This window comes from Hylobates moloch, unplaced genomic scaffold, assembly GCF_009828535.3.
Source record: "Hylobates moloch isolate HMO894 unplaced genomic scaffold, HMol_V3 SCAFFOLD_2, whole genome shotgun sequence".
In the NCBI taxonomy this organism is placed as follows: domain Eukaryota; kingdom Metazoa; phylum Chordata; class Mammalia; order Primates; family Hylobatidae; genus Hylobates; species Hylobates moloch.
In genome coordinates this window covers 64,704,596-64,717,227 of record NW_026652277.1, presented here as the reverse complement: position 1 = coordinate 64,717,227, position 12,632 = coordinate 64,704,596, and the positions used below count along the sequence as shown (strand labels likewise).

The following is a 12,632-nucleotide window of genomic DNA, read 5'->3' as shown; positions in this document are numbered from 1 at the left end:
CCCAAGTAGCTGGGACTACAAGTATCTGGGACTACAGGTGTGTACCACCATGCTCAGCTAATTTTTTGCAGAGCACAGGGTTTCACTATGTTGCCCAGGCTGGTCTCAAACTCCTGGGCTCAAGCGATCCACCCGCCTCGGCCTCCCAAAGTGCTGTGATTACAGGTGTGAGCAACCATGCCTGGCCTTAATTTTTGCATTTTTTATAAAGATGGAGTTTCTTCATGTTGCCCAGGCTGGTCTCGAACTCCTGAACTCAAGCAATCTACCCACCTTGGCCTCTCAAAGTGCTGGGATTACAGGAGTGAGCCACCACACCCAGCTTAATTTTTCCAGTATATAACACATACACTTAAATGTAAAAGTGGGTGGGGTAAGACCTGAAATCCTATTTAGGAGATTGAAAGAACTGAGGCAAAGAAACAGAAAGGCAGCATTCCTGTTAAACATCTTATTAAAAAAAATTTACCCATACTAAAAATTCCCACAAAATTAATAGTGGACTTTGCACTCACAAAAAACTAAACAAAGATTGTCTATAAACTCATTCTCAATGTAGTCTGTCATAATTTTATATAACTAAGACAAAATAGCTTCTGACATGGCTCTCAATGATCCCTGTCTGCTGGTATTTATGTCCTGCCCTGTGTGGGGGCTGGACATTGTGACTTACTTCTACCACACACACAAAAAAATCAAAGGATGTTACTTCCATGACTAGGTTACAAAAGATAGTGATTTCTATTTCACTGGCACCCTCTCTGTTGCCTTCTTGGCTTACATGCTTTGATTAAGCAAGCTACCATATTAGAGGCCTACACCAGCGAGGAACTGAAGCCCTGTCAATCCAACAGCCTAGAAAAAAACAAAATCCTTTTAACAAAGAGGTGAGTGAGCTTGGAGACAAATACTTCCTTAGGCTTTTGGAGAAGATTGTGAGGTCTGAGAGAGACCTTAAAGCAGAGGATCCAGCTAAGCTGTCCCAGATTCCTGACCTGTGAAAACTGTTCAATAATAAATGTATGTTGTTTTACGCCATCACATTCTGGAGTAACTTGTTATACAGCAGTAGAAAACCAATACATGCAATAACCATCTATCTTTTCTCTATTCAAATTCAAATGAAAGAAAAAAAATGGCAGAATATGTAAACTACGCTTCCTATTTCTCACTAGTAAATTCCAAATTCCACTGGCACTATTATTTAACAAATAGATAAACTTGATCACTTTCCTTAAGTCTCATGACTTGTATTTCAAAGCCATCAATCTCAGAAGTTTTACTCAAAATGAGTAGAAAAGGCCAAGGTTTACAAAAATCTTTAAATATCACCTTCTACCAGAAATACTTTTCTATGTATCAGGATTTTAAAAATTCAACATAAACAAAAACATACGCACACACATGTGTACCATCTCATCTACCATCCACCCTTAAATACAAACCAGAATGTAGAAAGAATATGGCAAAACCATTATTTCATGATTAAAACAATTACAAGGTGCAAAAAAAGATTTAAGTTATTTTTAAGAAAAAAAAGTGTTAAAAAGTGGTATGGTCACATAACAAAGTAACCAAAAATTTACCAGCATACTTCATGTCTAAAAGGTAAAAAAGATAATTTTACATACACTATAAAATGGACAAACTATGTTACCTTTATTAGGATCTGTTACTCTTCTATTTTATAAAATCTAAAGCCTACAGAAAATAAACTTCTATCTTACACAAAACATTTTTGATAGAAATACCTATGTTTTTTAATAGAGACCTTGTACAGAAATTATCTCCACCAGCTTCCATATAATCATGAGACAATCGAAAGAGCAGTGTAAGCAGAAGGCACAAATTAAACTGTAATTAGATTCGACAAAATGTGGTGTCAATGATGTATTCAAAATGTAACTATTATAAAGGGTGCATCATGGAGGAGAAAGCACATTCAAAAATCAACATCCTAAGAAAGCTTTTAATCTCTATAAAATTTACATTTAAATAAATTTTAATTGTGCCAGAAAATTCTATTTATTATAGATAATTAGCATTGTTCTCTGTTTTGAATTTACTGAAAACACTGACAGGCAGGCTTTTTAAATTGAATATAGAAAAACAAGAATAAATACAGTTTTCAAAAACTTCAAGGAGTTCTTTTTTAATGGTAACTCTGGAAAATGCTTACATTTCTGGCAAACAGTGCCAGTTAATTTAAGGTAATCTGTTGAGTAAGATAAAAAATCCATGGTATTATAAAATTAGCTTAATAAATGTTACAGTCATAAAATAGTTTCTCAATTAAAGGGATAAAAGTGTACTTCCTCAAGGGCACCGATAATATTCATCCAATATCCAATATAGGCCAAGCTTCTGCCAAAGCAGTGTTCTCAACGTTTTGTCCAGGAATTCCTGGAGGTCCTTGAGACCCTACTGAATCTGCCAGGTCAAAACTACTTTCATAAATTTACTAAGCTGTGGCCAGGTGCAGCGGCTCATGCCTGTAATCCCAGCACTTTGGGAAGCCGAGGTGGGCGGATTACTTGAGGTCGGGAGTTCAAGACCAGCCTGACCAACGTGGGAGAAATCCCGTCTCTAAAATTACAAAATTAGCCAGGTGTGGCGGTACATGCCTGTAATCCCAGCTACTCGGGAGGTTGAGGCAGGAGAATCACTTGAACCTGGGAGGCAGAGGTTGCAGTGAGCTGAGATAATGCCACTGCACTCTAGCCTGGGCAACAAGAACGAAACTCCATCTCAAAAAAAAAAAAAAAATTTACTAAGATGTTATTTGCCTTTTTCATGCTCATTCTCTTATAGTGGAGTTTCCAGGGGCCACATAACTCGTGATATCACAATAGATTTAATGTGAAAACAAACAGGAGAAACCAGCTTTTTCTACTAAGCCACATAGTAAAGACATTTCCAAAAGCGTAAAATAAGACCACTTCCCACTAAATTTTTAAAATTATTCTAGGAAAAGTACAGTTATTTTTCATAAGAAATTTAAAAATGTTAACATGTAATGAGTGTATTATACATATCTCTAATATTTTAATTTCTCAGTTTTAACTTCTAATATTAAAAAACAGATAAAACATACATAAGTAGAAGCTCTATGGGATCTGCTGTAATTTTAAAGAGTTTAAAGAAGACGTAACCAAAAAGTTTTGAGAACTGCTGTGCTAAAGAACCAGACTGCTAACAGAAAAATAATCTAATGAGAATGCAGGACTTAGAGGAAATGCAGAATGACCCTAGATATGAGCAACTCGCCACCCGCCCCCACCCCCGACCCAATTCCTATATATCATCCCTAACCCAAAATTAACATATTTAAGGAATAAGTAAGATTTTAAAGTTCATTAAATTGGTAGTACTAGATGATTAGCCAGACACTGATACAATCAACAGTCTTTTAGGAAGAAATCTACTTCTTTCTAAAATGCAGAATCCTACACATCTAGTATCTAGATAAACAGTTAAACCCTATAGCTAACTTTAAAACCCTATAGCCCAACTACTCTGGTTTGTAGTCCAGAGTAGTTGGGCTATATCTCAGTAAAGCAAAGACCCTTCTTCAACTCAGCAGAATTCCACTACTGGGCTACATTTCAATTGTTCCCAAGACCCACAGAACTAGTCATTTGAGGCTTGTAAGAGTTCATACAAAAACAAATGAGTTTAACTGAATTTGACTTCTATTCTTCAGTAAACTCCACTACAAAAAAAAAAAAATGAACATCAAATATGATGACACTAAATTAACATTTAAAAGCCTAAATTAAAAGCCTACCATAAAGTTAGCTCACAATCATTAATTAAATTCTATTATTTCAGAAACAAAGTAAGTCAGACACAGATAGACAAATGCATGATTCCACTTATATGAGGTACCTAGAATAAGGAAACTCATAGAGACAAAACGTAGAATAGAGGTTATAGGGGCTATCCTTAGGAGGGAAGGAGTTTAGCCGGCACAGACTTTTCACTGGAGATGATGAAAAATTTTAGGTACAGCTCATGGTGATGGTTACATAACATTGTGAACGTATTTAATGCCAATGAACTACACATTTATAAACGGCTAAAATGACAAATATATTGTATTTTACCACAATCAACAAACACACAAAATCACCTACCCTATAATATTAATACTTCCAATTTTACAGTTTTTCTTCCAATAAACAAATATTTCAAAACTGACTTCAGCTAAACACAGACTTCTTAACACAAGCCAGGCAAACAGTAAAAACCTTATTCAGATTTTTTAAAAATTTGATGACTGTTCCTTATAATCTCCCTAACTTCACTACCCACAAATACGTATGCATGTACTTCAACATCAGAGAAATGCTTTAAAAAAAAAAGTTTCTAAGACATGTTACTGTGACAAATACACGTAATCCAATAATACAATTTTCTGGATATAGGTACTGATTCATTTCAACATAGTTAATAAAGAAAACAGGCTTTCAAGCAAAACGGCCTGGGTTAGAATTCTGGTTTTACTATTTTCTAGCTATCACTTAGATGACTTAGGTCCCCGCTTCCTCAGTGCAAAATTAGAATATCACCTACTTCAGATATTGTTCAAGAATCAAATGAATTAATACATGGAATGTACTCACAATAGTACCCTGAAAAGTGAGCACCCAATAAGTATTAGCTATTATATCTATTATTACTCAGAAAAAGCATGAAACCACTCTAATGTACTTCTGAAAAAACTTAATACAATGGAAACTATTTTCTGACTCATGAGAAAATGAAATAACAGATTTTCTGGATATTATAGAAGAATTATAGAAGAACTAAATATTTGTTTTCTTTTTTCTTTTCTTTTTTTTTTTTTGAGATGTAGTTTCGCTCTTGTCGCCCAGGCTGGAGTGCAATGGTGTGATCTCGGCTCACTGCAACCTCTGTCTCCTGGGTTCAAGTGATTCTCCTGCCTCAGCCTCCTAAGTAGCTAGGACTATAGGTGTATGCCACCACAGCCAGCTAATGTTTTGGTATTTTTAGTAAAGATGGAGTTTCACCATGTTGGCCAGGCTGATCTTGAACTTCTGACCTCAGGTGATCCTCCTGCCTCAGCCTCCCAAAATGCTGAAATTACAGGTATGAGCCACCATGCCTGGCCCAGTATTTGTTTTCAAGCTACTGTTAGTATGGCTGCAGGGAACCACGATAAATACTTTTGCACTTCCAGACATCTCTTCCTTCTTTATTGTATTCTAATACATAAATCTCCTCTACTCTTCATAGAAATCTATTATGGCCAGAAATACTTTGTCCTCTCTGTGTTACTAGCAAAGTTTCATATGTTTGTAGGTGTGTGTTTAAGGGTGAGAGGAGGCAATACATTTCTCCTCTTCTGTGAACTATTTGACATTAAAAAGTCCTTCAAATAAGAGTCATCTCTAACACCTTATAATTGTTAAACAGTAACTATCTACTTATGCAGTAAGCACTCTGTAAATTTCCAAGAGTCAATCAGAAATTGTATCATCTAAACCAGGGAATTTCCTTCTAAGAATGAATAATAATAATTATGCTGGGATAGAAGGTATAAAGTAGGACTCTTCCAGGCAAATCTGGATGTATGGTCACCCTATTTAAAACCAAAACAAAAAACTAGTAGCATCCTAAAATATGAGAATAAAATATCATTACTATAGTTATCATATTTTGGACTTTACTTTTAAAAACAAAGGCAACATTAAAATACATTTAAATTAATTCTTTAAAAAATGTTTTTCCATTTTCTTTTGATTATTTCTGAAGAAAGCAAAAAACAAGACAGTTTAAGAAAAATGGAGTATCTTTTAAGGCAATACTTTAAAAAGAATCCTGAATCATAGCTTTCTTTCATTAGCTGCTTATGATTCTTAAGGTGATTTAAATTACAACAAACTACGGAATATAGTGTAATCATGTGGTTCTGTGGTAAATGGTAACTGCAAACTACAGCTTTAAGCATGGCAGCTGGCATATATCTATGCAGCCATACTGTTATGCAGAGGCAGTGCCCATCGTGATTGAATGCACCAGGTATAAATCCGAAAATCATCTTTGGTGTTATGGACACATAAATATGTCGTTAACTCAATTAGCAAACACATTAGGGAATGCCAAGTACATATAAGACCACTGTGACTAAAACTGTAGGGAAACATAGATAGAAATACATAGTCTGTACACTCCCCAACAGCTCACATTCTACTAAAAGTAAGGAGCAATTCAGAGAGTCTCAACTTCAAATATTTGGTTTTAATGAACTAGTATCCTGCTCAGCATATATACCAGTTAGGTACTGCTTAAACCAGCATTAGAATTCATTTGAATCTGTACTCATTAAATGTTGATAGAAGAGCATAGAAATGTAAACCAAGAATAAACATAAAAGGAAATCTGGATTTTAAAATATGGAAAGCATGTAGCTGAGAATTAAGTAGAAAAATAGATTAAGCAACAGAAAAATAATTATCTGCACTCTACAGTATAATGTCATTAATAACCTAAACACTGTTCAAAGATTTGTTATACTTATGAACAAAGGTTACATGAAAAAGAAATGGTCAGGGGTAGTGGTTCATGCCTGTAATGCCAGTACTTTGGGAGGCCAACGAGGGCAGATTCGCTTGAGGTCAGGAGTTCAAGACCAGCCTGGACATGGCGAAACACCATCTCTACAAAAAATACAAAAATGCCGGGTATGGTGGCACGCGCCTGTAGTACCAGCTACTCTGAGGCAGGAGGATCGCTTGAGCCTGGGAGGTGGAGGATGCAGTGAGCCGAGACTGCACCACTGCACTCCAGCCTGGGCGAAAGAGTGAGACCCTGTCTCAAAAAAAAAAAAAAAGTAATTTTATCATTTTGAAAAAAAGTAAACTTCCAGACAATGCTACTGCCTATGTGCAGCAATTACCTCTGTAGCAATATTCTACAGAGTTTCAAATATTCTTATGCCAGCTAAGTATTTGTTGTTATTAATTCATACCAACTCTGTCCTACTTACTTTAATAATTAGTACTGAACATACAAAATGTTAGCCATCTGGGGATATACTATATTAGTAAATAAGGAAATTCTTTCATTCTGTCATTTGTGACAACATGCATGAACCTGGAGGACACTGTGTTAAGTGAAATAAGCCAGGCACAGAAAGACAATTACTGCACAATCTCACTTATATGATCCAACTCATAGAAGCGGAGAGTAAAATGGTGGTTACCAGAGGCTGGGGGCCATGGGTGAGGTAGGGGAGATGATTTTCAAAGGATACAAAAGTTTCAGTAAAATGAGAAAAACAAGTTTTGGAGCTCTACTGTACAGCATGGTGACTATAATTAATAACTGTATATTTCAAAACTGCTAGGAGATTTCAGAATGTTCTCTCCACAAAAAAATGATAAGTATGTGAGGTGATGAATATATTAACTTGATTTTCTACAATGTAGACATAAATCAAAACATCACATTGTACCCCATAAACGTATACAAGTATTACCATCAATTAAAAATAAAATTTTTAAAAAGAGTTTTAAGCATTAAAAAAAGAAAATTATTTCAAATCACTACTTACTAAAGTTTAAGTAATATTACAAAGGAATCTAACAGATTACCACAAACATTAATAATTTTTTTAGTATCATTAATAAAATGTTAAAACATTAATTATTTCTACCTTTTATTTATCTAATTCTTTTTCAGAGGACAAAGGATTCACATAGAAATCACAGAAGTCCTCATTTTGAATCACCTAAGTCCTCTTTCATTTGGTTAATACTCAGCATATTAAAGACACAAGAACCATAAGTCAGTCCCAACTAATGAGTGGTTTCTGCTCAATCTATTTGTTGGAACGAGAAATTCACTGAAATTGGAAATACTAATGTTGTCTGGAATAAGGACCTCTAACCTATATTCCAACCTCCTCCTTCCTCTATTTTTGAGACAACAGACCCTCTAAAGCCACAAGTCATTTTTTCATATTTTTCTCATACTTTTTGAGAGTAGAGGTGACAGTGGAAGGAAATCAAAGGCATTGAGGATGAAAGACAGAAGCAGTGGCTGACATTTAGAGGCCAAGGATGAATATGTTAGGGAAGGACTATTCAGACCCTGTATTTGGTTCTGTACTCGGATCACAACTGGCACCTTAAAACAAAGACAGCTCTCTTGCAAATAAAAGTGAGAGTACATGGCTCTCTAGTATAAACTGATTTTATTAATAGGAAGTAAAGCCTAACATACGTCTTTCATGTTGCCCTGATGAGAATAAGCAGCTATTTTTTCATCATTTACTACTAGCTTTCTCCCTGGGAAGAGGTAATTATTATCTCAATCAATCTTGCTAGTTTCATAAAAACTTGGTTAAGGCAGATAAAGATTAAAAGCAAAGTAAGAAAGGCAACCCGATGAAAAATTCAAATAAAAATAAAATTTGGGAATTATTTGTGAGTTTCTTCTCTATCACCACTAACCTGGTTTTTAATTAATAATCAAAAGTAGCTAAAAATATGATCAACATTTACTTTTGTTTAAAAGAAATAAATACCAGGCACCCAGTAGCAGTCTCCTAAAAGGAAACCAGTATACAGAAGAAGATCAGACTGAAATATTAATCAATCTCTTCGCAAGATACAATTTTTTGATCTACTCCCATCCTAAAAGTATCTTTTATGTTTTTTTCAAAACAAATTAACACTGGTAAAGTTTGTAACTGAGTATGGATTTATACATATTCTATTAGCAACTTAAATTTGGGGATCATTATCATATTTTTGAATCACAAGATTGGTATCTGTATATTCTTCTCAATTTTAGAACATTGTCTCTTTCCTATATTGAAATAGCAATAAACATATATATATCTGTTTCAGTGTGAATCTGTTGAAGATAAGTATTATATCTATTACTTTTAATGTAATGTGATCAAGATATTATTTTAATTGTCAAAAATTTTAAAAAACACTCGCAAGCTAATTTTCTTTCAAAGTCAAATGTCTTATTTACTATTTACCCGGTGGTGGAATCAGAGGTGGAGCAGTGCTGACAGTCGGAGGAGGTGGAAGAAATGGAGGAGGTGGAAGGTGAGTGGGAGGAGCTCCTGGAGGGAAAAACGGAGGTGGTTTGCTAAAATTGTTGTCTACTTCAGTAGCAGATCTTTCAGAAAGGACCTAAAATTAGAGCACAGTTAAACAGATGCATAAATATTATGTAAGATGAATCTTAGTAAATTAATTTCATTTAATCTAAGAAACAAAGTAAAAGGTAGTTTAATTCACACATGTATTTTTGGGGGGAGAGTAATAGTTCTACATGTGTGATATGTGTATACATATGCCTATGTGAGTATACAAACACATATACTTTTAAAAATGTGCATACTCAAATCTTAAGAAAAAACAACTGGATCATTACCAAAAATTTCTTAATAAAAAGTAATTAATACAAACACTCCACACAAGAAAAGAGTACTTCATAAAGATCGTTTAACAAGTAGTATCTTTGTCACCCAACCAAAGTTAAAGTATTCAATTAAGGCAATGTAATCATTAATTACAGACACTAGCCTTAAGAAATTAACATGGCAGCAGGTCAGACATTCACTGTACAAGGGCACGTCATCACCAGGTTGCAAAGTAAGAGACTGTCAGGCATGCGTCAACAGACTGCAAGCAACAGGCAGCAAGATATGTAAGTAACTTTATCATGTGAGCCTTGTAACTTTAAGACCAGGGTTTATTCTTAAAAAATAAAGCAATGTTTGCAAAATGCTTATTTGTGTGAACAGGTTAAGGGACAGGCACCATAAGAAGCACCCCAAACCTACTGAAATAAAACAAGCAAAGTGGCACCTCAAAATCTGGATTTTTGATAAGCTCCCCAAGGATGTGTAAATAAATTTGGGAAAGACAGCCAACATAATGTTGTATATTTAATTTATACTTCTCAGATCCTTGCTGATTAAAGCACTCTTTTAAACATACGATCCCTCTTTCCATTAACACTTCCTACATTTAAGTGCAGTGTTTTTTTGTAGGGCTTATGCTGATAAGCTATTTCTTAAAGTATTTATTTTGAGAAATCGTGGCATTTTAATGGTAAGGGGAAAGGAAAAATGGACTAACATCTTCCACTATAGAAATCATTTGCCTTTAAAGATGCTAAAAGGAACATTTTACATGATCAACTTATCGAAGGTAAGAATAAAGTGCTCTGGACATTTTTAAAAGGACTCAGAAAATAGGAATAAATAATGAAAAAAGTATGGCCAAACTGAATAGCTGGAAGTCTCAGTTATTAAAGTTCTAACATTAATTATCCAACTTACTGATAATTTATCTCCCCTCAATTTTTCACCTAAAAACAAAGGAACTCTACACCTCCTCCCGAAATGTCACATTAAATAAATCAGGGTATATTTATCCAATGAAGCTATCATGAAGATATTTTAATCATATTTTAGGAATATGAAAACATACAAATGATAATTTTAGATGGGGAAAAAAGTATACACAGAAATATAATTATAATAGTATCCCAATTCTACTTAGTATCAAAAGATGTACCAGATGTGGTTATCTTTAGGTGGTAAAATCACTGGTGGTCTTTTATTTTTCATTCAGTAAACCTATATACAAGTTGAGTATTCCTAATCCAAAAATCTGAAATCTGAAATGCTCTAAAATCCAAAACATTTTGAGCATCAACATTTTATCACAAGTGGAAAATTCCACACCCAACCTCATATGTGATGCATCACAATAAAAACTCGGGCCCACTACACAGTTTATTCAGGGTTGCCAAAGGAAAAAATATTATCATAAATTAACAAATCATCATAGTAAATTAAATAACTTATTTGTGAAACATAAATTTCATGTTTAGACTTGAGTCTCATCCCTAAGATTACATACATACGAACATTTCAAAATCCGAAAATTTCCAAAATCTGATACACTTCTGGTTCCAAGCATTTTAGATAAGAGATACTCAACCTGTATTACGTTTCTATCAAGGAAAAGAAAAAAAAACCCTATTAAAAAAAGATTCAGAGATTATAAATTCTAACTGGAAATGCCTTTATAATAAATGATGACTGGTTCCACATTTTAAATCTCTTTGTATCACCTAAAACACAGCATAGCACTATGACTATCTATTGAATAAAATAGTAATTTATTATATTATAAATAAATTATAATGCGATATCCTTCAGTTAAAGAAAATTATTTATTTTAAAATACTAAACCTGTATGTTGCTGTTCTCATTTGCCCGTCGCCTTCCTTCTACTCGGCTGATAGTTATAGTCTGACCAATAACATCAATTGCCCCAGGTAATCTCCTGTAACATAAAAATTGAATCAATTCAGTTTCACTGAATTAGATGCTTTAAAAATAATAAAAGCAGTGAGAAATAAAAACAAAATGTGTTTGCAATAAATTTTAAAATAAAACCAGATCACAATACACATTGAAAAATATCCCTGAGTTTAAGCTCGCTACTTTGCATTGTCATAAAAATTTTTATTAATAAATAAGCTAGAACCAACACATCCAACAATGATCATAATGTTAAGTTTTAAGTCTCTGTAGAGCTCTTCCTCTAAACTTACTAGTTTTAGTAGTCTCCAAATAAATGTATCCTTGTGAAATTAAATAAGACAGCAAATGCTAGACAAATGGAAATTTTGGGACCACTACAATTGTAACACATACTACAGCTCTATTACAGAAACTTTAAATATTCCCCAAAAAGGCCTGAAAATAATGCTCATTTTAACATACACAAGATATTTTCCTTGTGATATACTCCAAGTGTTAAAAAAAAATAAAAAAGGAACCAGTTTGCCATTTCTGATAACTTGCATTTAGATAGAAAAATTCAAATATTTAAATACTCGCCTCACCTCTACAATCTTTTTAAAGTTTATAAGGATATGGAAAAATAGTCTATCATAAAACAATTTATGAGAAAAATTTAAGAGAAAAACCTAGTAAGTTGTATTTTAAATAATTAAAATAATGTTAAAAGCTATTATGCAGATAAAGGACTTTATAAAAGTATGCATGCCTAAGATGATATAGAAGTCACTTGGAGAAATAGGCAATGAAAAGTGGATGCAAATTAGATGAATTTCTCTTCATCTATATTTCAGTTCTGAACAATACTGCCTTTAAAACTTTATAGAAGTAAAACAATTAAAATACCATAGATCCTTCCACAGTCACTAGATTAGGCTCCTAAAATGACAAACAACAGCAGCTACCATAGGTTGGATGCCAAACCCATTATATCTAAACCTCACAAAAACTTAAAAATTACTGTATACCTGTTAAGAGACAAGCCATGGTCCAAAGTGAAATCACTAACCTAAGCATGAATTAAATGGCAAAACTAACTTTCAAACCTGAGTCTTTCTGATCCCAAAGACTATAGACCTTCCCTCCCCACCTTGAGCTAGGTTTCCTTCCAGCAAGACAATTCACCTTTGAGGAATTTAAGACTTTTCTGGAAATCATGAGTTAGTAAGAGTTTATCTCAAGTAGACCTTAAAACACTCCACAAATTATTTTGTGCTAACAAAGACCGCCCTATAAAAAGCAAATCATGACATCCGAAATGTTT

At 33.8% G+C, this 12,632-nt stretch overlaps 1 protein-coding gene across 34 annotated transcripts in view; it reads right to left on the bottom strand.

Moving 5' to 3' along the window:
* Positions 1-12,632, bottom strand: part of FIP1L1 (factor interacting with PAPOLA and CPSF1) — a 76,900-nt gene that overhangs the window by 22,753 nt on the left and 41,515 nt on the right. For all 34 annotated transcript variants that reach the window (XM_032151211.2, XM_032151235.2, XM_032151214.2 and 31 more), the window contains 2 exons: positions 11,255-11,348; positions 9,020-9,176 (listed from right to left, as the gene is read on the bottom strand). In XM_032151211.2, coding sequence (XP_032007102.1) covers positions 9,020-9,176; positions 11,255-11,348 — 251 coding nt within the window. The remainder of the gene's footprint in view (positions 1-9,019; positions 9,177-11,254; positions 11,349-12,632) is intronic.